Genomic DNA, 27812 nt, shown 5'->3' on the forward strand with positions numbered 1-27812 from the left:
AACACATAAATAGGATATAACAAAAAAATGACATAAAAGTATGAGACTTCAAAAGTGCATATCTCAGAAACGAAAAGAGACTGCCGCAAAATTCAAACGGTGTATTACTTAGGAATGTATTCTATACAACATATATGAAAAATTTTTCTGTGTAACCTAAAGTAAACATTTATCCTATCCTTAACAGCAGACATGTCCGAAACATGTTCAGAGAACAAAGTTCTAAAAGATATCCAGAGATCTTTCGAACATGTGTGATGTTAGAGATATTTAGAGAATTATTATTTTGTATAAATTACTAGATGAAACTGCATATTAGCGATGACCTCATCAATTTTGATAACCTTGACATATGTTGTCAAGGACATGTCACTGATTAATTTGTAAAAAGTGTTAGCCGTCACTCGTTGTTTATTACAAAGTTATTTACAAAATAAGTTTAATGTTCCCGTGAACTTATTTTGGGTAAATCTGCATAAACTGCACTCTCAGCGGGAGATTAGATGTAGAATCAACTTCCCTTATCTTGCAAAGTACATGCGTAGATACAGTGGGTTCCAAACCAAATTTGTTTTAATCAGAAATAGGTTTTGGGTTAGGTTATATCTTGCGGAAGTGGAGCCTCCACGTAGGAGAGGAACCCACTGTATCCATGCATATACTTTGTAAAATAAAGGAAAGTTCTATTAATTCTACATTTTACCTCTTGCTGAGAGTGCAGTTTATGCAGATTTATTCAAAATAAGTTCAATGGTCCCGTATGGGTTTTCAATTTTTTACATGAAACGAGGTTTACTCTATACTGCTGATGCCGGCCACGCCTGTTAACTTGATCACTTATATACCCAGTCGATCGCATTCCAATGTTCCCCCTCCAGATGGGCCGCTTAGGTAAGGCGAATGCGTGAGAATGAGATAACATATGGCCAAGCGATGGAGCGAAGAAGACAGCAAGCGTCAGGCAATGCATACGAGTGGGATAGTGTGCGTGCGAGCGAGACAGCGAGCAAATGTAAGCGTGCGAGCGAGACAGAACGTGGGTAGGAAGGCGATAGAATGAGAAAGAAGCATGCGTGTATTATATATGTATTTAATACATTAGTAATGGCGCATACGCGCCGTTACAAATTTTTTAATAAGTGTTGAGATTATTTCAATAATCACGCAGAAATACAAAGTAGAAACGTTCATTCAAGAGTAATATAAAATATATGGATATGCTACGTAGAGCCAAACAAAGAATATGTTATTGCACGATGGGCTGAGAGAAAGACTAACTAAACCTGAAGTAAAGGAGCGCTCGTCGCGCCAGTGTTTTTGTTAGCAGCCGTCCGTGGTACAGACATCTACGTGTAATACTGTGGCGTCAAATACGAAATTTATGCACAACAATAAGTATTCGTATGTAACTTCGTTTTGTTTTGTAAAATACATGCGTGGATATCGTGGGTTCCGCCCCCTTTACTTAGGAATGTACCTCTACAATATATGTCAAAATGAAAATTTTTCATACTATTTAACCTAAAGTAAACACTTACCAAAACAATAAATGCCATAATATTTTGAAATCAGATAATTCTTGTCCGAATTTTTCTCAAAAATGACATTTTTCATGATAAATTTATATAACACTTTATTTTGAACACCCGGTATACATATAAAAACGAAATCTCATAAATTTAAAATCAATTATTTCCTAGAAAAGGGATTTATAATATTTTACAAATTAAACCAAACCAAATGTTGAAATAAACGCTTTTCATATACCCAATTTTATTTTAATTGTTCAAGTGAATAGTAAAATCACATTTTTTTATTAATTTCAAATGAACTTTTACAGAATTGTAACTTAAAAATGATACAAAAATAATCTTGAAAATTGAAGATTTGATAAATAAATTTCTTCGTTTTTTAAATTCCTGTGTTCCGATTAAAATTTATTAAAAAATTTGCAATTAAAAGAAACATTTGTTCTAGCAATATAACTCATTTTCTATAAAATGTAGATTCCTATATTAAATGTAGATCCTATTTTATTTTTTACGTTATATTGTTTTATTTTAAAATTATAAATGTTAAATTATAATTATTAATTATTATATATATAATTATTAATGTTAAATTATAATTATAAATGTTATTATATAATCATTAACAAAAATATATTAAATATCTCGTATTATATTTAAAGCAGGAAAAACTTTATAAGATAAAAATTATATGTGACAACCACAATGAACAACAATCAAAGAAAATATCCAACAAATCCACGACAGAACGCGAATCTAGTTTCTCTTCTTACTTTTTGGTAAGTTACAACAAATTATGTTTATTGAAAATAATTATATACTAATAATTAATGTATATTCTATAATATTGTTCGCATGTATGCGTACGCGCGCGTGCATGTGTGTGTGCGCGCGCGTGTGCGCGTGCGTATAATATGTATGTGCATGTGTAAGTGCGAATATGTATACAATATGTCATGATAATAGCTTTAAAATTATATTATGCTATATTTCTGGACCAAAATAATTTTTTTCTTAAAAATGTTTTTCTTAAAAATATAGATAATGCATCGTTTTTTAATTATTTAATTTTTCAGTGAAATAATGTGTTTCAGTGAATAAATCTGTGATAATTATTTAAAAATAAGGAGCCACTTCTGATTTCAATTCTCACATATGTTATCAAGATTTTAATCGACACTGTTTATTAACAAGTTTATTAACAAAAAAAGTTTTAAAATATGAGTCTTAAGGGCATTTTATAAGTATACGTCAAGTAGCATTTTATAATATATAATGATTCCACAAAAAACGCGAGGGCAGAACAGGCGCTCCGTCTATTCCCGTCGCTCCCTCCCTAAAGATCTAATTTAAGCTTAGATTAGTCCTTTAAGTCATAGCTGTCCATGTTTTGCACATTTCGGCCGATTTCCGTGAGTCAACGCCTATCGCTCCCTCCTTACGTCTCGAGATCTTAATAACGAGCCACCTAACAACTGTAACCAAGACGCGCGACACTTTACTTCAGGTACGGCGCATCTATAACGCGATGCCGTTCCCTACGCCCTGTCTGCCAAATGTAAATATTTTATTATTAATGTAATTAATAATCGGGAATTGAAACTTTGTTATACATTTTGAATTAATTATCTAAAAAGATTTTAAAGAACTCGCGTATTTCTTTAAAGTATTGCTCTGCTTTAAGTGGAGTGCAAGGATAGATGCGAAGCCTTTCCTTTGCGTTTTCTATGAATCATAATTTTACATGGGTTTTTAATTTTTCATACAAAGATCTACATCTCTCTTTCGTTTGATTTTTACTACATAATACACTATATAATGCTTTCAAAGTCGTAAAAAATATCAACACATAGAAATCAATCATTGTTCCATTAGTTTAATTATAATATAAGAAAAAACAAAATGTCATACATAAACAATGTCATACGAAATGTGTAGTCATTAGATATTAGATATCTTGAAAAGAATGCATTTAAAAAAGTTTCAAATAAAAGTAAGATTTGGAGGCGGAAAAAAGGATATAAGGATATTAATTTGATCTTAAGGCTATATGAAGATCAATATAGATTTTTTAAATGAATCTATATTAATTTATACATATAAATCAATTCCCTATAATATTTCCACGTAAAAAATTATAAGGATAGGTTAGCCAAAAATTAAAAAAGGTAAACCTGCATAAAAAGGGACCCTGCTCATATGACTTTGATTTTGACATATGTTGTCAAGGTCATTCTCCTGAGTAACATTCCAAAGGTTTTAGCCGTCGGTTGTTGTTTATTAAAAAGGTATAGACAAAAGAAGTTATATGAATTTCACGTAATTTTTAGACACCATGTACACGCACCGGCAAGAATGGTGTCCCGGTATGCTTGTGTGACGCTCACTGACGTTAGAGACCCTCTAATCAGAGTCTGGACATAAGATAGCAAGCTCTGATTGGTCCGCCATTTTTCTTCAATTCGCGCCAGTTTTATGAAATTTCTATTGCTATCAAATATAATAAATTATTAAATATTTAAGAAAATACATGGAAATTTTAGTTTTTCTTATTTAATTTGTTTTAATATTATTAACTTTGCAGTTTGTTTAGAATAATCTCTTACATATAAAAAGGTATAGAAAAAAATTTGATTGAGTTTATAAATATATAAAAAATAACAATCTGAATAACAGAATAAAAAAAATGTTTTTAAACATTACGAGAGAGAGAGAGAGAGAGAGAGAGAGAGAGAGAGTAAGTGAGTGAGTGAAAGAGTGAGTGAATGAGTGAGTGAGTTGAAAATATAAACTTTGATAGTAATTAAATTGAAGTAATCATCGATATTATTAAACAGATTCTTTCCAACAATTGTTTTCCAACTCAAATTACTAACCGTTACGTTAAAAAAAGACTAGAATTTTTAAAATACCGCGACAATGTAAATATGAATACGGAATGTGATAATGCGACTACATCATTTTACATTTCGTTGCCGTTTGTAGAGGGCTTGAGTGATGAGATTAGTCGCCTTTTCAAAAATGTTGGTCTGAAGGTTGTCTATAATGTACCTAATAAACTGAATTCATTAATTAAACGTGGAAAAGATAGATTGCCTATTAATAACAGGACTGAGGTTGTTTACAAGTTAAACTGTAAAAATTGTAATATGTCATATATTGGCCAAACAAAAAGACATTTAGGCACTCGTATCAAAGAACATTGCACCAACATTAAATTGCACGAAAGCAATCTTTCTGTGGTTAGCAAACATAAATTGGAACTTAATCATGACTTCGATTGGTCAACACCGGTTATTCTGCATAATGAGAGACATGTGAGAAAGAGAGAAATTGCTGAAATGTTTTTCATCAAAAAGTCTGACAACACTGTTAACTTACAAAAGGACACTGAAAGTTTAAACGATATTTATGATAGACTAATAAAGGTGGTTTAGTCTTTCTCTTTGTGTTGGATCGAGAGGTCGACATGACTTGACACAGTGATTTCTTTATTTCTCACCACGTATTAGTTACCTAAGATAATGTATGTATATGATTTTTTCTCCTTTCTCCATTTTTTTGGTCACATTTTATTGTAATTCATTTATTGTTTATATTATATGTAATAATTTTAGTTCACTTGATAAGGACCAAAACCCATGGTCGAAACGTTGTGATACATTTTCCATCAATAAATATTGTCGGTGTGGTCGATTAAATTACTTTCATTTGAAGTAATCAATTAATAGTTAAAAAAATAATAAGAAATAGGAAATAAGTAACATATATATATATACATATACACATCATAAAAAATATTTATTGTACATATTAATTATTTATATTATACATGTAAAAAGTAATACATTATTTTATTTTAAACTATGATGCATCATCATCGATTTGCTATCGTAATATTTACGATTAATTAATAAAATTCTGCCGCACATCCAACCATTATTTATTACTTTACACTCATACGCGCTTATTTAGTATAAATAAGAGGTTATGAGACATTAACTAAGAGAGAGTGAAGTAGCACATATTTCTCTCTCTCTCTCTCTCTCTCAGGATTTTGAAGAAAAATGTCGGACAATCTAACCTAACCTACTTATGTCCAGACTCTGGTTAGAGGGTCTCTAACTGACGTCACACTCACACAAGCGAAGCGCGCATGTACGCGGGCTGGGCAGCGAGAGAGAAAGTGGGGGTAGAGTAGTGGGGGGCATTCCGATGTTGCGTCCTTCGCGCACGGCACAAGAGCGAGAGAGAAAGCACTATAAGACGTGATACTAAGTTAGGCTGCGGTCCGAAATGCGCTTACAGTGCTGATGGTGCCAACAGCGCCAAAGACCGGTCCGAAATCATAAGCGCGCTTAAGCATGATTTATTTCGGAACGCTATATAACGCGCTCAAAATTCAAAATCGCATCGAATAGCGAACATCCTCCGCTTGTCAATAATAAATATAAGATTAAGAAAAACAAAATGAATAAGGAACAACGAATTATTCTCACTCAATTTTTAGAATTAGCTTGTGAATCTTATGAAGATTCACTATCTTTTTTTTATTTATCTTCCTCTAGCGATGAGGATAAAATACAAGCTGCAATTGCTGTCCAGAAATGTAAAAGAAAAAAACAGAACAGATTTCGTTTAAAAAATTATGTTGAAAGAATTGTGCCCAATTATACTGCTTTAGAATTTAAAATGCATTTCAGGTATATATTTAATTGTAAAACTAATCACATATATATATATATATATATATATATATATATATATATACATATACATATATATATACATATATACATATACATATACATATATATATATTTTTTTACTATATTTTTAAATTTTTAAATTTGCTTGCGTTTCCCGCGCTTATAACGTCGCGCTCACGGTGCCTTACCATTCAACTATGGGCAGCGTGAGCACGGAAAGTATGACGTCACTTCGCTACGGCGGGCACACTCAAGCCATTTCGGAACGGCCGTAAGCGCGCCGATAGCGCTATAAGCACATTTCGGACCGCAGCCTTAGAGGTGTCCGATAGTCGTCTCTCTCGCTCAACGCTCGAACGAGAGAGTGCGAGCGAGACAACTTTATATCACGCGGGACACCGCGCTATTTCTATACGTGTCTCTTGCGCTCTAGTATCGATATGCGTACTTTCCTTTTCTTTCTTTAAGAAATGCGGCTTAACCGCGTGCACTAAAGATCGGCATTCATTTCTATTAAACTAAGTTATATAAAAAGATAAAATTTAATGAATAAATTCTTGACTCGCGTACGTGCGCGCTTCGCGTGTGTGCGTATGACGTCCACACATACATATCGGGACATCATTCCTGCTGGTGCGTGTACAATAATAGACCTAGATTTTAATAAAAATAAGCGTTATAGATACAACATACATTTTTGACACTGTATACATAGAATCATAAACATATATGAACAGGCATGACAATACCATTTAGTTTCTCTTTACAACCTCATATTTTGTATATAAACAGAAATGTTATTGTAAGAATTTCTTACTCTTATTTTCCTTCAATATTCTTCGTATTTCTACGTATTTCTTTTATTACACAGTCTGCTTCAAACCTTTGAGGTGATACATATATTCTCAATTTTTGTTTAAAAGACAACATAATTTTGATGAACGAATTGATGCTTTCTTTGATATCATGAAAAAAATGTATCCAATAAATAATAATTAATTCATTATTAAAATTATGTTACTAAATTATTATCTACCTCTCAATGACGATCAAGGTTAGATGTAGGTCCACCCCTGAGTCAGTGCGAGAAACAAGGTCTATTATTGTATTGTTCTACATAGATTTGCAACTTTTCACGCGAAGCGAGATCCACCCCACACCACCCCTGAGTCAGTGCGAAACGGGGTCTATAATTGTACAGTTCCACATAGGTTTGCAATTTTCCATGCGAAGCGAGATCCACCCCGCACCACCCCTGAGTCAGTACGAGAAACGAGATCTATTATTGTACTGTTCCACATAGGTTTGCAACTTTTCACGCGAAGCGAGATCCACCCCACACCACCTGTGAGTCAGTGCGAGACGACATCCATTATTGTACGGTTCCACATAGATTTGCAACAGGTCTATAACACTTATTTTTATTAAAATCTAGATCTATTATTGTAGATGGTGTCCGAAAATTATGTGAAATTCATAAAACTTTTTTTGTCTATAACTTTTTAATAAACAACCGACGGTTAAAACCTTTGGAATGTTACTCAGGAGGATGACCTTGACAACATATGTCAAGGTCAAAGTCATACGAACAGGGTCCCCTTTTATGTTTACCTTCCTCTCATTATTTTATGTGTTATGTGAAAGCATTTTTTGTAAATGCGCGTTGCAATCACACAAATCACATTACGCGATATTGATAGCGGTAGCGCGAAAGAACATTAGTGTCCCTAAAAGATAGAGTCTGGTCATTCATTGTTTTTATTGGTTTAGCTCGCAAACCCCTCATTGACGAAACCAATTACAGTGCAAAAAAATTGTATATAGATTTAAAAAGAATTATCCACTCGGCTGTTATATTACTGAAACATTGCTGCCATATTTCATTTGAAATATTACACCTTTCAATAGTATTACAGAAATATTTCACAACCGTTTGTGCAACACTTCTACAATGTTTCAATATCCGCAAACATTTCAAATACAATCTTGTTGAAAGATTTCAGTAACATTATTGAAATATTACTTTTTTCATTTCTGATCAAGCGACGCAAAGTACTTAAAAAACAATATCTGAACATTGAGAGTCACTGTTCTCGGCGCGGCGCTACCAAGTAGTTTATCCGAAATTTCACGTCAAGTAAACTTTCGGTTAAGATATTTAATAAACTAAAACCGTAATAAAACATCTAACGACATTTTTATTATATAATTGAATACAAGCTTTCGATTGCGACCAGTTTGAATAAAATCAGTGCAGTTAATCTCGAGACATGATGATCGCATATCAAAATTGTGACATTTTACGTTCTTCTCCTTCAGGTTCAGACTCACGTACATATGCTCGCACGCACACACGCAAAGCGATTTCGTCCCTCAAGCGGCCTTCACACCGTGCATATACGATTATTGCTTCAATGTGCAAAATGCTTTAAGAGCAAATCATATGTATGTATGTGCATGCATACGTGTGATGTGCATGTGTATGTTCATAGGTAAAATATTATATGTGCATAGGTGAGAGATTAATTTAGTATAGTAATCAAAAACTACCCTTTCGGGGTGAAATTTAATATCTCAGAAATGCAAAAATATGGAAATCTAATATCTCGAAAATCACGGTATACGACAAAAATATAAAATCTATGCTGTCATGACTTGTAGAAAGAATAATTTAACGTATAGTGACAATTTTCAAAAACTCCCCTTTGGAGGTGAAATCCAATATTTCAGAAACAGTGTATTATAAAAATGAAAAACCTATGCCGTTAGATAAGATTTGTAAAAAGATTAATTTTCCGTATAATAACAATTTTTAAAAACCACTCTTTAGGGGTGAAATCGAATATCTCGAAAACGGTGTACCACAAAATAAAACCCGTGCCATTAGATAAGATTTGTAGAAAGAATAATTTAACGTACAGTGACAATTTTCAAAAACCACCCCTTGGGGGTGAAATCTAATATCTCCAATGGTGTACGATAAAAATATAAAACCCGTGCCATTGAATAAGACTTGTAGAAAGACTCTTTAACGTATAGTGACAATTTTTAAAAACCACCCTTTGGGGGTGAAATCTAGTACCTCGAAAACGGTGTACCACAAAAATATAAAACCTATGCTGTTATGTAAGACTTGTAGAATGAATAATTTAACGTATAGTGACAATTTTCAAAAACCCCCCTTTGGGAGTAAAATCTAATATTTCAGAAACAGTGTATTATAAAAATATAAAACCTATGCTATTAGATAAGACTTGTTCGCACACCGTTTAGATTTCACCCCCAAGGGGGTGAAATCTAATATTTTAGAAACGGTGTACCATAAAAATATAAAACCTGTGCTATTAGTTATGACTTGTAAAAAGACTAATTTACCGTATAATAACAAATTTTAAAAACCACCCCTTGGCGATAAACTCTAATATTTTAGAAACGGTGCACCCCAAAAATATAAAACCTGTACTGTTAGCTATGACTTGTAGAAAGACTAATAAAGCGTATAATAACAATTTTTAAAAATTATTCTTTGGGGGTAGAATCTAATATTTCAGAAACGGTCTACCGCAGAAATATAAAACCTGTGCCGTTAGATAAGATTTATAGAAAGACTAATTTACCGTACAATAACAATTTTCAAAAATAAAAAATTTTCCTTAAAAATAATTTTACAAATACTTTCCTCAAAAAAATAATTTGTAGAAAGGATATAAAATTTTAAAAAGGTGTAAAATTCCTTAAAAAAAAACCTGAAAAAGGTAAAAAAAATACGTCAAGTATATAAAAAATATTTCGCTTTGTATACAACTAAACGTTTAATAAAAAAATATCCCTAAAAATAATTTACAAAAATTTTTCCCCAAAAATTAATTTGCAGAAAGGATATAAAATTTGACAAAAAGGTGTGACATCCCTCTAAAAAAAATCTTACAAAGGTAAAAAAAATACGCCAAGTACATAAAAAATGTTCTATCCTTGTATGCAACAAAATGGTAAATGAAAAATGTCCTTAAAAATAATTTACAATAATTTTTCTTCACAAAATCGTTTTTCTAAAAAACAAAACCTCAATAAATAATTTTCATTAAAAAATATTAAAAAATAAAATATCGAAAATAAATAGGAAATCAATAATTACTATTAGCCAAGTACTTAAGAGCAATTTGTAAATTTGATATAATATTTGTCATGAAATCAATTTTACATTGTAGAAATATTATACATAAATTCTACCTAAGAAATTAACTTGATTTTTAAAATATTTAAAATCAACACTAAATGAGAATTAGGATTCTTTTAATTCCTAAAATATTTTGTTATAGTCCGAAAGACTATAACTTTATTTTACCGTTAATATAAATTTTATAATTACAATGCGATAGAATGTTCGCGAACCGCGTAAAACCGCCACCTCAGCGAGCCACACGCGAGTTCGCCGGAAAATGCCAACGAAGGGATTCGACTTTGAATCTCCTTCGCTTGCACTTGGACTTGACCGCCACGAAGAATCTTCCATGACCATATATGGTCATGTCGATAGGCGATCCCCTCCAAAATACCTCTAAAAACGAGGTGTTAAAAACCGTCCACCGCGAGTCCACGGCAGACAGTCGTTAATAGAAAATCAATTAAGGAAGAGTGCGAATCCGAGGGCTAACCGCTATTTTATGCATTGAACGCTAAAGAAATCTATTCAAACTCGAAATCTAATAGAATTAATAACGAGGCGACTTAACGATAATAAGGGAAGTAGGCTTAAATGAAATCGAGAAGATTAATATAAGTGAATATATTTGTATGAGAAATAATAATAATAATAAAAATAATGGTAAAAAAGGTAAAAAACTAATCAGCGGACCCGAGGCCGAGTCTCTTTGGTTGGTTTCTCCCGGCTACCCTGTGCCGCTCCCGGCACAACAATTTTTTATATAATGTATATAATTTAAAAAAAAACATTTTACGCAAGTTTTAAATCGCACAGTCTTTAAATCGAAGTAAGTTATGAAAACTTGGCGTGCCCGTATCGTTTACATTATAAACAAATATATCCCCAATAAAATGTAAAATCTTAGACATTATACAATTAAATTTTTAATCTGTGTTTAATTACGATCCGGGCACGCCAAGTTTTCATAATTTACTTCGATTTAAAGACTGTGCGATTTAAAACTTGCGTAAAACGTTTTTCTTTAAATTATATACATTACATAAAAAATGTTTTAGGAATTAAAAGAATTCTAATTCTCATTTAGTGTTGATTTTAAATATTTTAAAAATCAAGTTAATTTCTTAGGGAGAATTTATGTATGTATAATATTTTTACAATATAAAATTGATATTTCATGACAAATATTATATCAAATTTACAAATTGCTCTTAGGTACTTGGCTAATAGTAATTATTGATTTCCTATTTAGTTTTGATATTTTATTTTATAATATATTTTTATGAAAATTATTTGTTAAAGTTTTGTTTTTTTAGAAAAATGGTTTTGTGAGGGAAAATTGTTGTAAATTATTTTTAAGGATTATTATTTGTATGTAATTTTATTAAAATATTTGCAACTCTTTATATCGAATTATGTAAAATTATGAGTATAATACTAGAGCAAGAATTCTAATATAATTTTACATAATTCGACACGAGGTTATAAATATCTGATATAACAATATAAAATATAATATATAATAGTATAATATATATGATAGTATAAATAGATCTTAATATATATATAATTATATATAGATCTAGACCTTATATTAGATCTATACTATAAATAGATCTTAATATATATATAATTATATATAATTATATTTAAATTTATCTAATTGTATATAATTATCTATAAACTTTTTTTCCCAGGATTACATGCCGAGTATATACAGGGTGTTCGGAAATTCAACCGCCAAATTTTCAGAGATTGTCGGGGGCACCATAAGAATCATTTTTTGCAAATGAACCTGGGGTCGGAAACGTGTCATTACATCGCTACGGCATACGGAGTGTTCGAAAGAGTCGGGACCTCGAAATATCACAAAAAATAAAAGTTTTACAAAAAATTGTTTCAAACAAAAGTTGTAGGTTGTAAAAAGGTCTATTTACTGGCGCCATGTGTTTGACCTTGGATGGCGTCGCCAAGGTCACGACAAAGCCACCTTGAATTTTTGAAATGGAACCCTCCACTTTTTATTGCATATTCTTGTAGCCCTTCTTGAGATCTTTTCAAAGCACTAATTTTACCAACTTTAAGTAAGCCGTTTCGAAGTTATTGAAGTTATAAAGTTTTTCCTGATAAGTCGACGACTGTAGCTATCGTATTATTATCCGCGAATGAAGGTAGAAGTGGTAAATGATGGTGGATCTACTTTTATAACTGACCAATGCGTATGATATTTTGGGCCATTTTCTTCATCGGCTGGATCAGCCACCGATCTTGCCATGGTTGGCTAGATCATCTTCCAATCTGGGAATCGAATTTGTGTTTGGATCTCTTGCCTTCGTGGGCGAGACATCTTACCATGAAAAGCTCGATAACTTCGAAACGGCTTACTTAAAGTTGGTAAAATTAATGCTTTGAAAAGGTCTCGAGAAGGGCTACAAGAATATGCAATAAAAAGTGGAGAGTTCCATTTCAAAAATTCAAGGTGGCTTTGTCGTGACCTTGGCGACGCCATCCAAGGTCAAACACATGACGCCAGTAAATAGACCTTTTTACACCCTACAACTTTTGTTTGAAACAATTTTTTGTAAAACCTATTTTTTGTGATATTTCGAGGTCCCGACTCTTTCGAACACTCTGTATGCCATAGCGATGAAATGACACGTTTCCGACCCCAGGTTCATTTGCAAAAAATGATTCTCATGGTGCCCCCGACAATCTCTGAAAATTTGGCGGTTGAATTTCCGAACACCCTGTATATACAGGGTGTTAGAAAAGTCTGGGAACAGTCAAATATCTCGAAAACAAAACGTTTCTGAGAAAAATGTTTCGAACCACAGTTGTAGGATTTCAAAAGATCTATTTACTGGCGCTATGAGTTTAACCTTGGGTAGCGTCGCCAAGGTCAGAGCAAGGTCACCTAGAATTTTTTAAATGGGACCCCCTATTTTTTATTACTTATTCTTGTAGCTTATCTCGAGAGCTTTCCAAAACACTATAATAAAGTATTTCTTCATTGAGTACTTTTCGAGTTATGAGGCTTGAAATAATTTCTTAATTTTATATAAACCATAAAATATCTAGTAAAATATTCATTTTTCGATTATCTTACCTTAATACTTTTATGTACAAAATAATGAGAGTAATCAATTGGTGTAAAAAAAACATACAGTTGTTTTTAAGAAAAAATATGGAATTGTTAATTGCAAATTACATATTTTTTCTTAAAAACAACTATGTTTTTTCTTTACATCAATTAATTCCTCTCATTATTTTGTACATAAAAGTATTAAGGTAAGATAATCGAAAAATGAATATTTTACTAGATATTTTATGGTTTATATAAAATTAAGAAATTATTTCAAGCCTCATAACTCGAAAAGTACTCAATGAAGAAATATTTTATTATAGTGTTTTGGAAAGCTCTCGAGATAAGCTACAAGAATAAGTAATAAAAAATAGGGGGATTTTTAAAATCCCATTTAAAAAATTCTAGGTGACCTTGCTCTGACCTTGGCGACGCCACCCAAGGTTAAACTCATAGCGCCAGTAAATAGATCTTTTGAAATCCTACAACTGTGGTTCGAAACATTTTTCTCAGAAACGTTTTGTTTTCGAGATATTTGACTGTTCCCAGACTTTTCTAACACCCTGTATACTGTGACCGTTAATTTTATTATAAAGGCATGAAATTAATTATGGCCGATGATATTGGTCCACGGCACACCTTTGGCGCGATTCTTTCCAAAATTTTAATCATTATGAACTCTAAATTTGATGGGCGCCAGATGAGGAAGTCCGCACCGCTCTAAAGAAAACTTACCGATATCGATACATTCAAGAAGCTCTTAAAATAATCGCGACGGACGCTCGAGTAGCCCCGTTTTGAGAATGGTAGAGGGGGCGATCCGATTATAATTAACAAGGAAGGATCGTGAATGCAAAGTCGCTGAAAGAAAGACAGATCAATATAACATTTAGAATTAGAATATATTCAAAATAAGCATAATAGCTGGCGAAACAAATAGAGTCGCATAGATTGAAAGGCGTCATACAATCTGTTTAATTTTATTAGCCGGCAGCGATGGGCCGGTGTTCGAGCGTGATCACAATAATATCACGTGTCGCGCGATAGTAGAAAGCGCGAAAAGAAGTTCTCGAATTCCGCGCGATACGAGACTTATCTGAGTCTCGACAACAGAGAATTCGAATGAATTTCACAAAGATTTTTGTGATATTCGTTCCAGTAATTAACTCTATAAAAATTGGGAAAAGGAATAGATTAAAAAGATGAATCGAATCGTAACAATATTTACATTATATTATTGCCGGGCGTAAGACTAATAAACTTTCCCGCACGTTTAACTCAATTACGCAGCTACTGATATTTTCTATTAACAAAACGAAATTAAAGACAAGTCGAGTGCTCTAATTCGGAAGACGGCAAATAATCCGGTGTTACATAGGCTTGAATATCGCAAATATTTTGAACGGTTATGTCGGAAGTCGTCCCGTACTCGACAAGAAACTCTATTAAAATGACGCGAAGACGTATTACATAGAACGCGAACTATTATACAAAATATCGAAACAATAATCACGGCCGAACCCCTTGAATATATGAATCGATGCTGCGACGTAATTGCCAGCTATCGAAAATCGTAATTACATGCGTGTGTGAGCTCGCGCGAACAACAATCTCAATTAAAAATTATTCTACACAAAATTCTACAAGTAGATTGACTGTCGGCGTTAATAATCTGGGAGAGAGGGCACTTAATTTAAGAGAGCTTGAACAAAGTCCTTCGGCCGGCCATCATATTTTACTACGCAAAATCTCTGAAACGCAAAATCTCGAAAAGTAATCTAACGACAGCAGCAATACGCCACCGACATTGTTCGAGCGAATTCTACCTTAATACATGAGATAATGACTTGATGAGGTCGACGTTCGTCTCACCGAGCTCCTGGTACTCCTCCGTGATCTCGGCATCTAGAGCAATGGTTTAGAACCGTCGTCCTCCTTGCCGGTTCACCGAACAGTGACGAGCGGGAGCCCGTCAGAGTCACGCCGGCAAATTAATAAGTATTTAGGCCACTTGTGGTGCTTCCACGTCCCTCAGGATCGTCGCGTGGCCCAATTAATCCTGCGGCCTTGAGGGCCGTATTTGTGGCTGTCGCGCCCCTATCCTCTTGTAAATTGTTGGATGATCCTTTCTTTTTCGCCGGGCACGAAGGGACTTTTTTTATCAATACAATGATAAACGCAATATACGGTCCGGATGATAACAAATCAAGTAATAAGAAAGAAAGGCTAAAAGACCGTGGCACAAGATGTTAGAGTGTAAAAAATAATAAAGACTCTAAGTAAGAGACATAATATATTAATAATCAGTTAAAAATAAAAATACATACGTACGTTTCGATCTTTTCAAGATCCTTTTCAATGTTCAAGAAGTCGTTAGAAAATAAACAAAACATTAAAAATTTCAAAATCATAATAACGGAGCGCGATTAAAACAAAGACAGGCGCGATGGGACAACAAATAGACATTGTGTACAGTAATAACGGTCGCCACTTTTTTTAAACGCTAACAATTGATGTGACGAATGAAAGCGCATAGACAGTTAATAAATGAAAAGGCTAATAATGTCTTGCTACTAGCCACATTTTCTGAAAAAAGGCTAACACACCTATCACTCGGAAAGGCGTAATAAATTCGCATACGTGTAATTATTCTTCGCAAATATATATTGTGTGGCGATCCCCCGATGAAAAAAGGCCCAAATTTTCCAAATAGGTCATGGAGTCGTGAGGATAAAAATGAACTTGGTCAAAATTTTCTTAAAAACAACCAGAAGTCTCTCCAGGTAGAAAATCCACAAAAGAATCGGTAGAGACAAATCAAATCGCTTAACCGATGAGCGAGATGGATGCCTATGTAAGAAAATACAAAAGAAAGAAAGCAATATATCAAGAAACAAAGAAGCACATGTCAAGCATAACAGCAATCATAAAAAGCCGTTAATAATGATGAACAAAAATTAGTTATAAAAGCGACTAAATATTACGTAAACAGTATGGAAAAACTATTTAGAGCAAAATCAAGAGTCTGCGCTAGATACTTACAAAGATGGAAAACAGATAAACGAGATGACAAAGGAGAGGCCATCTCTAAAGGCGAAGGATTGTGAAACGACTGAGCGATAACCGATCAAATGTGAAGAAGGAGTAGAAGGAGAGGAGGAGGGGAAAAAACGGGGAGAGAAAGGTTAAGGGGAAAGGGAAAAAAAAGGGGGCTTAGGGAGTAGGAAGCAATGGGACGGGAGACTTTGAAAAAGCAAGACATTTCTTAATAATAGGAAGATAAACGTCCTTTAATAATGAGGTATCATTTTGTAAGTTCAACCCATTTTTTTGCTGGCTAATGTGAAGCATCTCAGAAACCAATCTTTTTCTATAAAAAGGTTCTTCATCGAGAATTGTCGTGTCCTCCCAATTAAAGTCGTGACCTAAGAGTCTATGAGACGAAACCACTGTATGGGATTCAGACGAATAATTAACCATAGACTTATAATCCACCAACCATAGACTTTTAATCTAGTCGTTAACCGTCTGCCAGTCTGTCTTACGTAAGATGCATCACAGTCCCTGCAAAAAATCTTATAGACGACATTAGAATGATACATCTTGGGCAACGGATCTTTGTGTAATTTTATGATACCACTCAATTTATTGTTTACTGTGAACGCCAACCTCCCACCATTGTCCTGAATCATTCAACAAAAACTTTTTGGAAGGCCCTTAATATAAGGCCTTTTTTCATCAGGGGATCGTCACACAATATATATTTGCGAAGAATAATTTCACGTATGCGAATTTATTACGCCTTTCCGAGTGATAGGTGTGTTAGCCTTTTTTCAGAAAATGTGGCTAGTAGCAAGACATTATTAGCCTTTTCATTTATTAACTGTCTATGCGCTTTCATTCGTCACATCAATTGTTAGCGTTTAAAAAAAGTGGCGACCGTTATTACTGTACACAATGTCTATTTGTTGTCCCATCGCGCCTGTCTTTGTTTTAATCGCGCTCCGTTATTATGATTTTGAAATTTTTAATGTTTTGTTTATTTTCTAACGACTTCTTGAACATTGAAAAGGATCTTGAAAAGATCGAAACGTACGTATGTATTTTTATTTTTAACTGATTATTAATATATTATGTCTCTTACTTAGAGTCTTTATTGTTTTTTACACTCTAACATCTTGTGCCACGGTCTTTTAGCCTTTCTTTCTTATTACTTTTTTCATCAATTTTTAGCGAGGGAGTCACCTCAAGATTACTGCTGCCGCCCTTTTAAAATTTATATTCTCAGCAGGTGCGACGAGCAATTTCGGGAAAGGCCACTCCAGGAAAACAACGTACCGGGACCGAGTTGGAGCCGCTTTGGCCGAAATTAGTGTTGCAGGAAGCTCAGAGAAATAATGGCAGCCGCTCGCCGAGGGTCCCCGAAGCGCTCTGGGTGAAACCCCCCGCGCTCGGCTCCGCCGCGCTCCACCGAGTAGATTCGCTCCGTACCGTACCGTTTTTCCGCCGCTCGGTGGGGCCATCCCGTTTTTACGCCGGCGCGGGACTAATTACCCGGGGTATAAAAAGGGCCCTCGGCATTCTGACGGTACCATTTTTCGATTCCGCTTGCGACAGCAAGCAACGATCCGAAAACCTACCGATCCTGATAACAGCCTCGAACCACGAACAGAAGGTGGAGAGCACTGCCGTCTCAGCTGAGCACTCTCAGTTTCGGGCCTCCGGTTTAATTCAGCATCCGCCAAAAGAAAATATTGGAGCGAACTCCGATACCGTCGAAAGATCGCTCGATCACGGCAAATATCCCGCCGTCTTAACGCTGTTGTAATTAATTACGGGGGGTAGAGAGGAAAGCGAGCTGCTCTCGTCGGCACGGCGTATTCCTGCGACTTTCCATCCCTCGCAAATAATTATTCATAATGAGCGAGAGCAGTTTCGAGTTATCGAAATTTACGGCGACTAACACCACGCGTCACAATACGCGGCAAAAACACCGGCACGGGACGCGTACGTCACGCGGTCATCGACCGCGCGGTCACAACAGACCGCCGTAACACCTGACGCGTTTTTGCATCGCGCGAAGCCGTTTAAACGAATTCTTGTTTCCGCGACGATTGGGCTAGCGTTACGAACATTTATACACCGCATTTTATTCACAGCGCGAACACTTACACACCGAACATTCGTACACCGCACGTGTAATAACCGAACATATATCCGTTGCACATTTATACGTTGCACCTTTATACGCTGCACATTTATACGCTACACAATTATACACCGCACATGTAACAACGGAACATTTATACGTTGCACAATTCATTCGCTACACAAACAGTTGTACACTGCACGGACAGTCACACACACACACACACACACACACGCACACACACACACACGCACACGCACACGCACACGCACACACACACACACACACACACAGTCACCAACACACTCTTGTACATACACACCACTGAAATAAACTCGTTTTAATTATTGACAAAAATAACCGAGTGATTCCTTAGCTTGCCTAACCAAATCCTGATCTCGGCTGCGACTATCCATCGGCGAGTTCGCGGAAGTCGTCCGTGACATTGGCGCCCGAACAGAGATTCGAACTCTGGACCTTCAGATTTATACGATTTATGTTAGATTTTTTAAAAATATTTTTTTATGTACTTGGCGTATTTTTTTTACCTTTATAAAGTTCCTTCTGGAGTTATAAAGGTCTTTCTACGAATCCACAGGTTTCATATTTTTTTGGTGCATCGTTCCTGAAATATTAGATTTCACTTCCAAGTTTTTAAAAATTTCTTTTATAAGGGATGGCTTTCGCAAATTATTACTATATAGCAAATTACTTTATTTAAAAATTTTATTTAACACAATTTCTATATTTTTACGACTCACTGTTTCTGAGATATTAAATTCCATCTCGAAGGGGTGATTTTTGAAAATTACTATACGATAAATTAATGTCTTACACGTATGCACATACATACACACGTATTACAAGTTTGTACGCACATATACATATAATCTTATTTCTTAAGACGTATTTGCGCGCGCACACACACACACACACACACACACACACACACACACACACACACACACACACACACACACACACACACACACACACACACACACACACACACACACACATATATATACAGAGTGGTCCACGTAAAGAGTTACAAATTTATATCTCGGAAACGAAGCAATTTAGAGAAAAATGTTTCAGACAAAAGTTGTATGGTTTCAAGGGGAACATAAGATGGTGCCATTAGTTTGACCTTGAAGAGTCACCTGAAGGTCACGTATAGGTCACCTCCAACTTTTTAAATGGGACACCCTATATGCTTTTACACATTCTTGTAGCTCATCTCAAGAGCTTTCCAAAACACTATAATTAAGTTAGTTTCCATTAAGTACTTTCCGAGTTATGAGGCTTGAAATCATTTCTTAATTTTACATAAACCGTAAAATATCTTGTAAAATATTCATTTTTCGATTATATTACTTTAATACTTTTATGTAAAAAATAATAAGAGAAATCAATTCGTGTAAAGAAAACACATAATTGTCTCGAAAGAAAAAATGTAATTTCCAAATAACAATTACATTTTTTTTTTACCTTCAGGTGACTCTTCAAGGTAAAACTAATGGCACCATCTTATGTCCCCCTTGAAACCATACAACTTTTGTCTGAAACATTTTTCTCTAAATTGCTTCGTTTCCGAGATATAAATTTGTAACACTTTACGTGGGCCACCCTGTATATACAAGGTGTCCCATTTTAAATAATACGCTCAAACATTTCCGAAACGGTGCGTTAAATAAAAAATGTATCAAACAAAAGTTATATGGCTTGAAGGGGACCATCAGATGGTGGCAATGATTTGACCTTGGAGAGTCATTTGAAGGTCACGTGAAGGTCACCGTCAATTTCTTAAATGGAACCCCCTACTTTTTATTGCATATTCTTGTAGCTTATCTCGAGGGCTTTCCAAAACACGAAGAAAAAATATGTGATTGTTAATTGCAAATTACATATTTTTTCTTAAAAATAACTGTATTTTCTTTACACCAATTGATTCCTCTCATTATTTTGTACATAAAATTATTAAGGTAAAATAATCGAAAAATGAATATTTTACAAGATATTTTACGGTTTATGTAAAATTAAGAAACGAATTCAAGCCTTATAACTTAAAAAGTACTTGAGGGAAAAATATTTTATTATAGTGTTTTGGAAAGCTCTCAAGATAAGCTACAAGAATGTGCAATAAAAAATAGGGTATTCCATTTAAGAAATTGACGGTGACCTTTACGTGACCTTCAAATGACTCTTCAAGGTAAAATTATTGCCACCATCTAATGGCGCCCTTCAAGCCATACAACTTTTGTTTGAAACATTTTTTTATTTAACGCATCGTTTCGGAGATATTTGATCGTATTATTTAAAATGTATATATGTATATATATGTGTGATCGTATTATTTAAAATGTATATATGTATATACAGGGTGACCCATTTTAACTTAGGCAGCCAAATAACTCGAAAAATAAGCAAGATAGAGAAAAATGTTTTAGACAAAAGTTGTATGGTTTCGAGGGGGCCATAAGATGGTATCATTGGTTTGACCTTGAAGAGTCATTTGAAGGTCACGTGAAGGTCACTTCAATTTTTTTAAATGGAACATCCTATATATTTTTGTACATTCTTGTAGCTCATCTCGAGAGCTTTCCAAAACACTATAATTAAGTACATTTTCGTTAAGTACTTTTTGAGTTATGAGGCTTGAAATAATTTCTTAATTTTACATAAACCGTAAAATATCTTGTAAAATATTCATTTTTCGATTACCTTACCTTAATAGTTTTATGTACAAAATAATGAGAGGAATCAATTGGTGTAAAGAAAACACATAGTTGTTTCGAAGAAAAAATATGTAATTTGCAATTAACAATTCCATATTTTTTCTTAAAAACAACTATGTGTTTTCTTTACACCAATTGATTCCTCTCATTATTTTGTACATAAAAGTATTAAGGTAAGATAATCGAAAAATGAATATTTTACAAGATATTTTACGGTTTATGTAAAATTAAGAAATTATTTCAAGCATCATAACTCAAAAAGTACTTAACGGAAAGGTAAAGTACTTGTATTGTACTTAATTATAGTGTTTTGGAAAGCTCTCGAAATAAGCTACAAGAATGTACAAAAATATATAGGGTATTCCATTTAAAAAAATTGAAGTGACCTTCACATGACCTTCAAATGACTCTTCAAGGTCAAACCAATGATACCATCTTATGGCCCCCTCGAAACCATACAACTTTTGTCTAAAACATTTTTCTCTATCTTGCTTATTTTTCGAGTTATTTGGCTGCCTAAGTTAAAATGGGTCACCCTGTATATGTTAAAATGTATATATATATATATATACAGGGTGTATCTGAAATGATGCACTAAACTTTAGGAGCGTATTCTAGAGGTCAAAATAAGACTTTGTTTTCCTATGAACATGGGTCCGTAAATGAACCCCCCTCCGAGCTAGAGGCCTCTAAAATTTGGGGAAAAAATTGAAAATTGGCTGTATTTCAGAAAAATTATTATTTGGCCTTGGTTTTGACGTTACCTATCACCCTCTCTTGAGAGATAAATAAATTTGCATTGCGCGTGTTTGGTCAATTTCACACATTTTCGAATTTTAGTTCGGAGGGGGGTCCATTTGCAGACTCATGTTCATAGGAAAAAAGTCTTATTTTGACCTCTAGAATACGCTCCTAAAGTTTTTAGTGCATCATTTAAGGTACACCCTGTATATACAGGGTGTCCCATTTTAATCGATCACCCCGAATAACTTTTTTAATTTTGATTGTAGAAAAAAACGTTTTAGACAAAAGTTATATGGTTTCAAGGGGGACATAAGACGGTGACAATTATTTGACCATGGATGGTCTTTTGAAGGTCACGTGAAGGTCACCGTCAATTTCTTAAACGGAAACCCTTATTTTTCATTACACATTCTTGTAACTTATCTCGAGAGCTTTCCAAAACACTATAATAAAATATTTTTCCTTCAAGTACTTTTTGAGTTATAAGGCTTGAAATCATTTCTTAATTTTACATAAACCATAAAATATCTTGTAAAATATTCATTTCTCGATTATCTTACCTCAATACTTTTATATAGAAAGTAATGAGAATAATCAATTAATGTAAAGAAAACACACAATTGTTTTTAAGAAAAAATATGTAATTGTTAATTGCAAATTACATATTTCTTCTTCGAAACAACTATGTGTTTCCTTTACACCAATTTATTTCTCTCATTATTTTGTATATAAAAGTATTAAGGTAAGATAATCGAAAAATGAATATTTTACAAGATATTTTACAGTTTATGTAAAATTAAGAAATGACCTAACGCCTCATAACTCGGAAAGTACTTAATGAAAACTAACTTAATATAGTGTCTTGGAAAACTAACTTATTATAGTGTCTTGGAAAGCTCTCGAGATGAGCTACAAGAATATGCAAAAGCATATAGGGTGTCCCATTTAAAAAGTTGCAGGTGATCTTTACGTGACCTTCAGGTGATTCTTCAAGGTCAAACTAATGACACCATCTTATGTCCCCCTCAAAACCATACAACTTTTGTCTGAAACATTTTTTCGTATCTTTTAGACTTTACGGGATATTTCGATGGCAAAGTTGAAATGGAACACCCAGTATACAGGGCGATCCTGAAAAACGTTATGTCTTTAAAATGACGTATTCCTGACACCATTCTAAGACAACTTTTCCTTTACCAAAATTTGATTTGAAGCGTAGTTTTTGAATTATGAGCAAAAATAGTTAGTAAATCACGCGTCGGGTACAGAAGGCAGGCAGGAGCGGCGCGGCGTGCCGCGAGCGCGGGCGCAGCTGACCGCCCGACGGGTGATTATCACCGCATGAGTCGCTAACTATTTTATCTTATAACATAAAATTATGCTTTAAATAAAATTTTGGTAAAGAAGAAAATGTCTTAGAATTACGTCAGAAATACGTGTTCCTTAAAATAACGTTATTTTAATAATGAAAAATTCCGGATCGCCGGCCGTCCGACGTTGCAATCAGCTGATTGCTACACGCGATGTGTGTATGGCGGAGTGTGTGCGTAAGAGAGAGAGAGAGAAAGAGAGAGAGAGGGAGGGTAGGAGGGACAGACATTCATACACACGCACGCACTTTTTTTCTCGCTCTCTTTCTCTCTTTTACGCAACACTCATACACTCTCTCATTCAGTCTCTCACTCACACTCTCTCGGTCACTCACTCACTCACTCACCTGCTTACTCACTTGCTCACTCACCTTGTAGCAGCGTAGCGAATCTTCATGCTATGTATTGTTGTTATCTGCTGCACGATTATGATTGCTAGAGATGCGCGACACATCGAAATTTTTTCGATTATTAGTCTCACACTCGATTGACACAATACAGATTACACGATAACGAGTTTACTGTTTATTCACTCACTATTGATTTATCGATACTAAAAATTACTTTCACAGAAACGCGAATGCAAACAGCACATGACTCGATGCGAAGCGACGGACCGCGGAGACTGCGCGACCACAAGAGTTATGTTGCCAGAAACACGACACGCGACATCTAACGAACGACTTGCGCGTGGCGCGTGATTGACGCGAGATAAGACGAACGATCGGCTAAAACCTTCGCATTGCGAATGCGGTAGAAAACATGACACGTATAATGACATACTTAAAAAATTAATTATTTATTATAAATAATAACTATTTCTAATTATAATAAATAATTATTATTTTAAAAAGCATGTGTTGTACGTTATTACGTTTTCGAAATTATTGCATTCACGATGCGAAGATTTAAGTCAATCGCAAGAATAATGTAATTTTAATTCTTAGCCGATCGTTCGTCTTATCTCGCGTCAATCACGCGCCACGCGCAAGTCGTTTGTTAGATGTCGCGTGTCGCGTTTCTGGCAACATAACTCTTGTGGTCGCGCAGTCTCCGCGGTCCGTCGCTTCGCGTCGAGTCATGTGCTGTTTGCATTCGCGTTTCTTTGAAAGTAATTTTTGGTATCGATAAATCAATAGTGAGTGAATAAACAGTAAACTCGTTATCGTGTAATCTGTATTGTGTCAATCGAGTGTGAGACTAATAATCGAAAAAATTTCGATGTGTCGCGCATCTCTAGCAATCATAACCGTGCAGCAGATAACAACAATACATAGCATGAAGATTCGCTACGCTGCTACAAGGTGAGTGAGCAAGTGAGTAAGCAGGTGAGTGAGTGAGTGAGTGACCGAGAGAGTGTGAGTGAGAGACTGAATGAGAGAGTGTATGAGTGTTGCGTAAAAGAGAGAAAGAGAGCGAGAAAAAAAGTGCGTGCGTGTGTATGAATGTCTGTCCCTCCTACCCTCCCTCTCTCTCTCTTTCTCTCTCTCTCTCTTACGCACACACTCCGCCATACACACATCGCGTGTAGCAATCAGCTGATTGCAACGTCGGACGGCCGGCGATCCGGAATTTTTCATTATTAAAATAACGTTATTTTAAGGAACACGTATTTCTGACGTAATTCTAAGACATTTTCTTCTTTACCAAAATTTTATTTAAAGCATAATTTTATGTTATAAGATAAAATAGTTAGCGACTCATGCGGTGATAATCACCCGTCGGGCGGTCAGCTGCGCCCGCGCTCGCGGCACGCCGCGCCGCTCCTGCCTGCCTTCTGTACCCGACGCGTGATTTACTAACTATTTTTGCTCATAATTCAAAAACTACGCTTCAAATCAAATTTTGGTAAAGGAAAAATTGTCTTAGAATGGTGTCAGGAATACGTCATTTTAAAGACATAACGTTTTTCAGGATCGCCCTGTATATATGTATAAAAAGCTGTAAGGAAAAAATATTTAATATTGTCGCACGCATTGAGATATCGAAAAGCAAGCAGCGTCGCTCGTCTTTCGTTGCCAGCTTGGTAGAAAGGAGATAGAAAAACTGTATTCTGTCCTCTTCTAGTACCCGAAGCTAGCCGAAGCGTCAAGCTCACACGTACGCTTACGCTCATATGTCCGTTACTCCCTCCACTACGTGTGGCATGTTGCTTACGTCAGAGATCTGGTAGCTTTGACCCACTATATCCACGCATATACTTTCCATGGGAAGGATAGGCTAGGATTATAACGCACTCCAAAATAATAGATGGGCTTAAATTTTAAAATAAAAAAAAATTGCATTTTTCTCATAAAATGTTGCTTTTACAGTAATAATATATAGAACATAAAAGTTGCGTTGTTAAGAGAGGTATAACTTTTATTTGAAACTTTTTCTATTAAAATCCATATTTATTAAGATAATAAACAGAATACAGAAAAAAAGCTATTTTTTCTTCATTTTGACCTTGAAGATGACTTTGTTACCAATTTTCATTTTCATATTCGTAATCCGTGCGTCGAAATGCATTAATATTTAAAATTTCAGAACAATCGGAGATATGCTCTTTTCGAAAGTTTATCCAAAAATTTATCCAAAATTATTTTTACAATCATTATTTTAATAAAATATATGATTTATTATCATCATCATCATCATTGGCGAAACAGCCTTTTATGGGCCAGTGTCTGCTCTAACTTTCGTCCCCAGATTCTCCTGTTCAAAGACATGGTCCTCTAATTCTTAACCCCGATAGCGACCTCGTCCAGCTATCTCAGCCTCGGCCTGCCCCGCCGCCTTATCCCAAACACTTTACAGAACATAATTTGTCTCGGAGGATAGTCGTTGGCTGCTCTCTGCATATGTCCAACCTATCTGAGCCTCTGGACCCTTATGTAGATTATAATATCAGGTAGTTGGCACAATTCATACAACTCGTCATTATTTTTTCGCCACGTCCCATTTATGCTCATTCCTCCGAAGATTCATCGAAGTATCTTCCTTTCAAATATGCAGAGAAGGTGCTCATCTTTTTTTGTTCAGTGTCCACGTGTCGCATGCATATGTGAAAACTGATTTAATCAATGTTCTGTAGATTTGGATAGTTTTTCTATTGATGAGCGGACTTCTTAGGTAAGTATTGAGTCCATGGGTACATCTAAATGCCGCTATAATTCTCTGGTTTATTTTCGAGAAAGATCGCTCATTGCTTGGTAAAGTTTGTTTCTTATTACACTGTCGTATGTGGATCAGAAGTCAATGAATAAATGGTAGGTGTCTATATTATATTTCCTTGTTTTTTCCAGTATCTGGCGCAGTGCAAAAATCTGGTCGATTGTGAATCTCCCCATTCGAAATCCAGCCTGATATGTCCCTATGCATTTTTCTGCATATGGGCGTAACCTCTCTAACAGGAGATTAAGGAATACTATGCCTCTGTAATTTTTACACTCTAATTGGTTTCCCTTTTTGTAGAATGGGCATATCACGCTGACCCCCATTCCTTTTGGTAGCTCCTTCAGGTCTCATATATCCACAACGATTTTGTGGATCCAGGGTGTGGTCCATCTTGCTGCTTTAATTAATTCGGCTTGGATAGTGTCCTCTCCGAGGCTTTTGTTGTTTTTTAGTTTTTTAATTACTTTTTCCGCTCCTTTATTGTTGGTTGTTCTCCGGTGTTGTATTTTATGCGTTCGGCGGTTCCTGTTCGTTGTTATTTTGTCTGATGGTATTGTTGTTTGTATCGTTAAAGACTCCACAAAGTGTTCTCTCCATCTTTGCAGGATATATTTCTTGCTGCTCACTATTCCACACAGCACGAATGGCTATTTGCCGACTGATAGTCGACATTTTTTAGTCAGCTTGAAGTCGTCTTTTTAAGTCGACGTTTAGTCAACTATTTCTAGTACAGTTTATTGTCGACTTTAACTATCGACTATGAGTCGACTTAAGGTCGACCATTTTCAGAAAATTAAAAGTCGCCTTTCGGCAAAACGAAAAGTCGATTAAAATTAGACATTTTCAATTAAATTAAGCATTTCAAAGACTTGATTGATTTAATTTCATTATTCTTTAATTGTATTATATGTAACAATAGAAATATTCATATACTTCCACGAGCTTCACACCTCGCCGCTAGATGGTGAAAAGGGAAACGCCTAACCCGAAAGTGAAATTCATCTAAGATAGTAATATAAGGCCGCGGCACAGGTCCCACGAATCACGGCTTATCGGTCAAAGAGCGCGGACTATTATAGCCGCATCTCCTCTAGCTAGCAAAGGCTAGCTTCTTTTGCAAGGAGTTTCAGAGCTCCATATAATTAACCGCAGACGGTTAATTATTTTTTA

General features: G+C 34.9%; 1 protein-coding gene across 8 annotated transcripts in view; it reads left to right on the plus strand.

The window, feature by feature from the left end:
* The window catches only part of LOC145974535 (putative multidrug resistance-associated protein lethal(2)03659), a 338604-nt gene that overhangs the window by 188239 nt on the left and 122553 nt on the right, over positions 1-27812 (plus strand). For 5 of the 8 annotated variants that reach the window (XM_083104431.1, XM_083104438.1, XM_083104435.1 and 2 more), the window contains one exon: positions 2192-2308. The exons of 1 other annotated variant lie outside the window; for it this stretch is intronic. In XM_083104431.1, coding sequence (XP_082960557.1) covers positions 2235-2308 — 74 coding nt within the window. In that variant the 5' untranslated portion in view covers positions 2192-2234. Of the gene's footprint in view, positions 1-2191; positions 2309-27812 lie in introns of those variants that run through there. 2 more of the 8 variants (XM_083104432.1, XM_083104434.1) reach the window with 1 other exon arrangement.

This window comes from Camponotus vicinus, unplaced genomic scaffold (genome assembly GCF_025532165.1).
Source record: "Camponotus vicinus isolate PSW18456_S1 unplaced genomic scaffold, iyCamVici1.0 SCAF_7, whole genome shotgun sequence".
Classification (NCBI taxonomy): Eukaryota; Metazoa; Arthropoda; class Insecta; order Hymenoptera; family Formicidae; genus Camponotus; species Camponotus vicinus.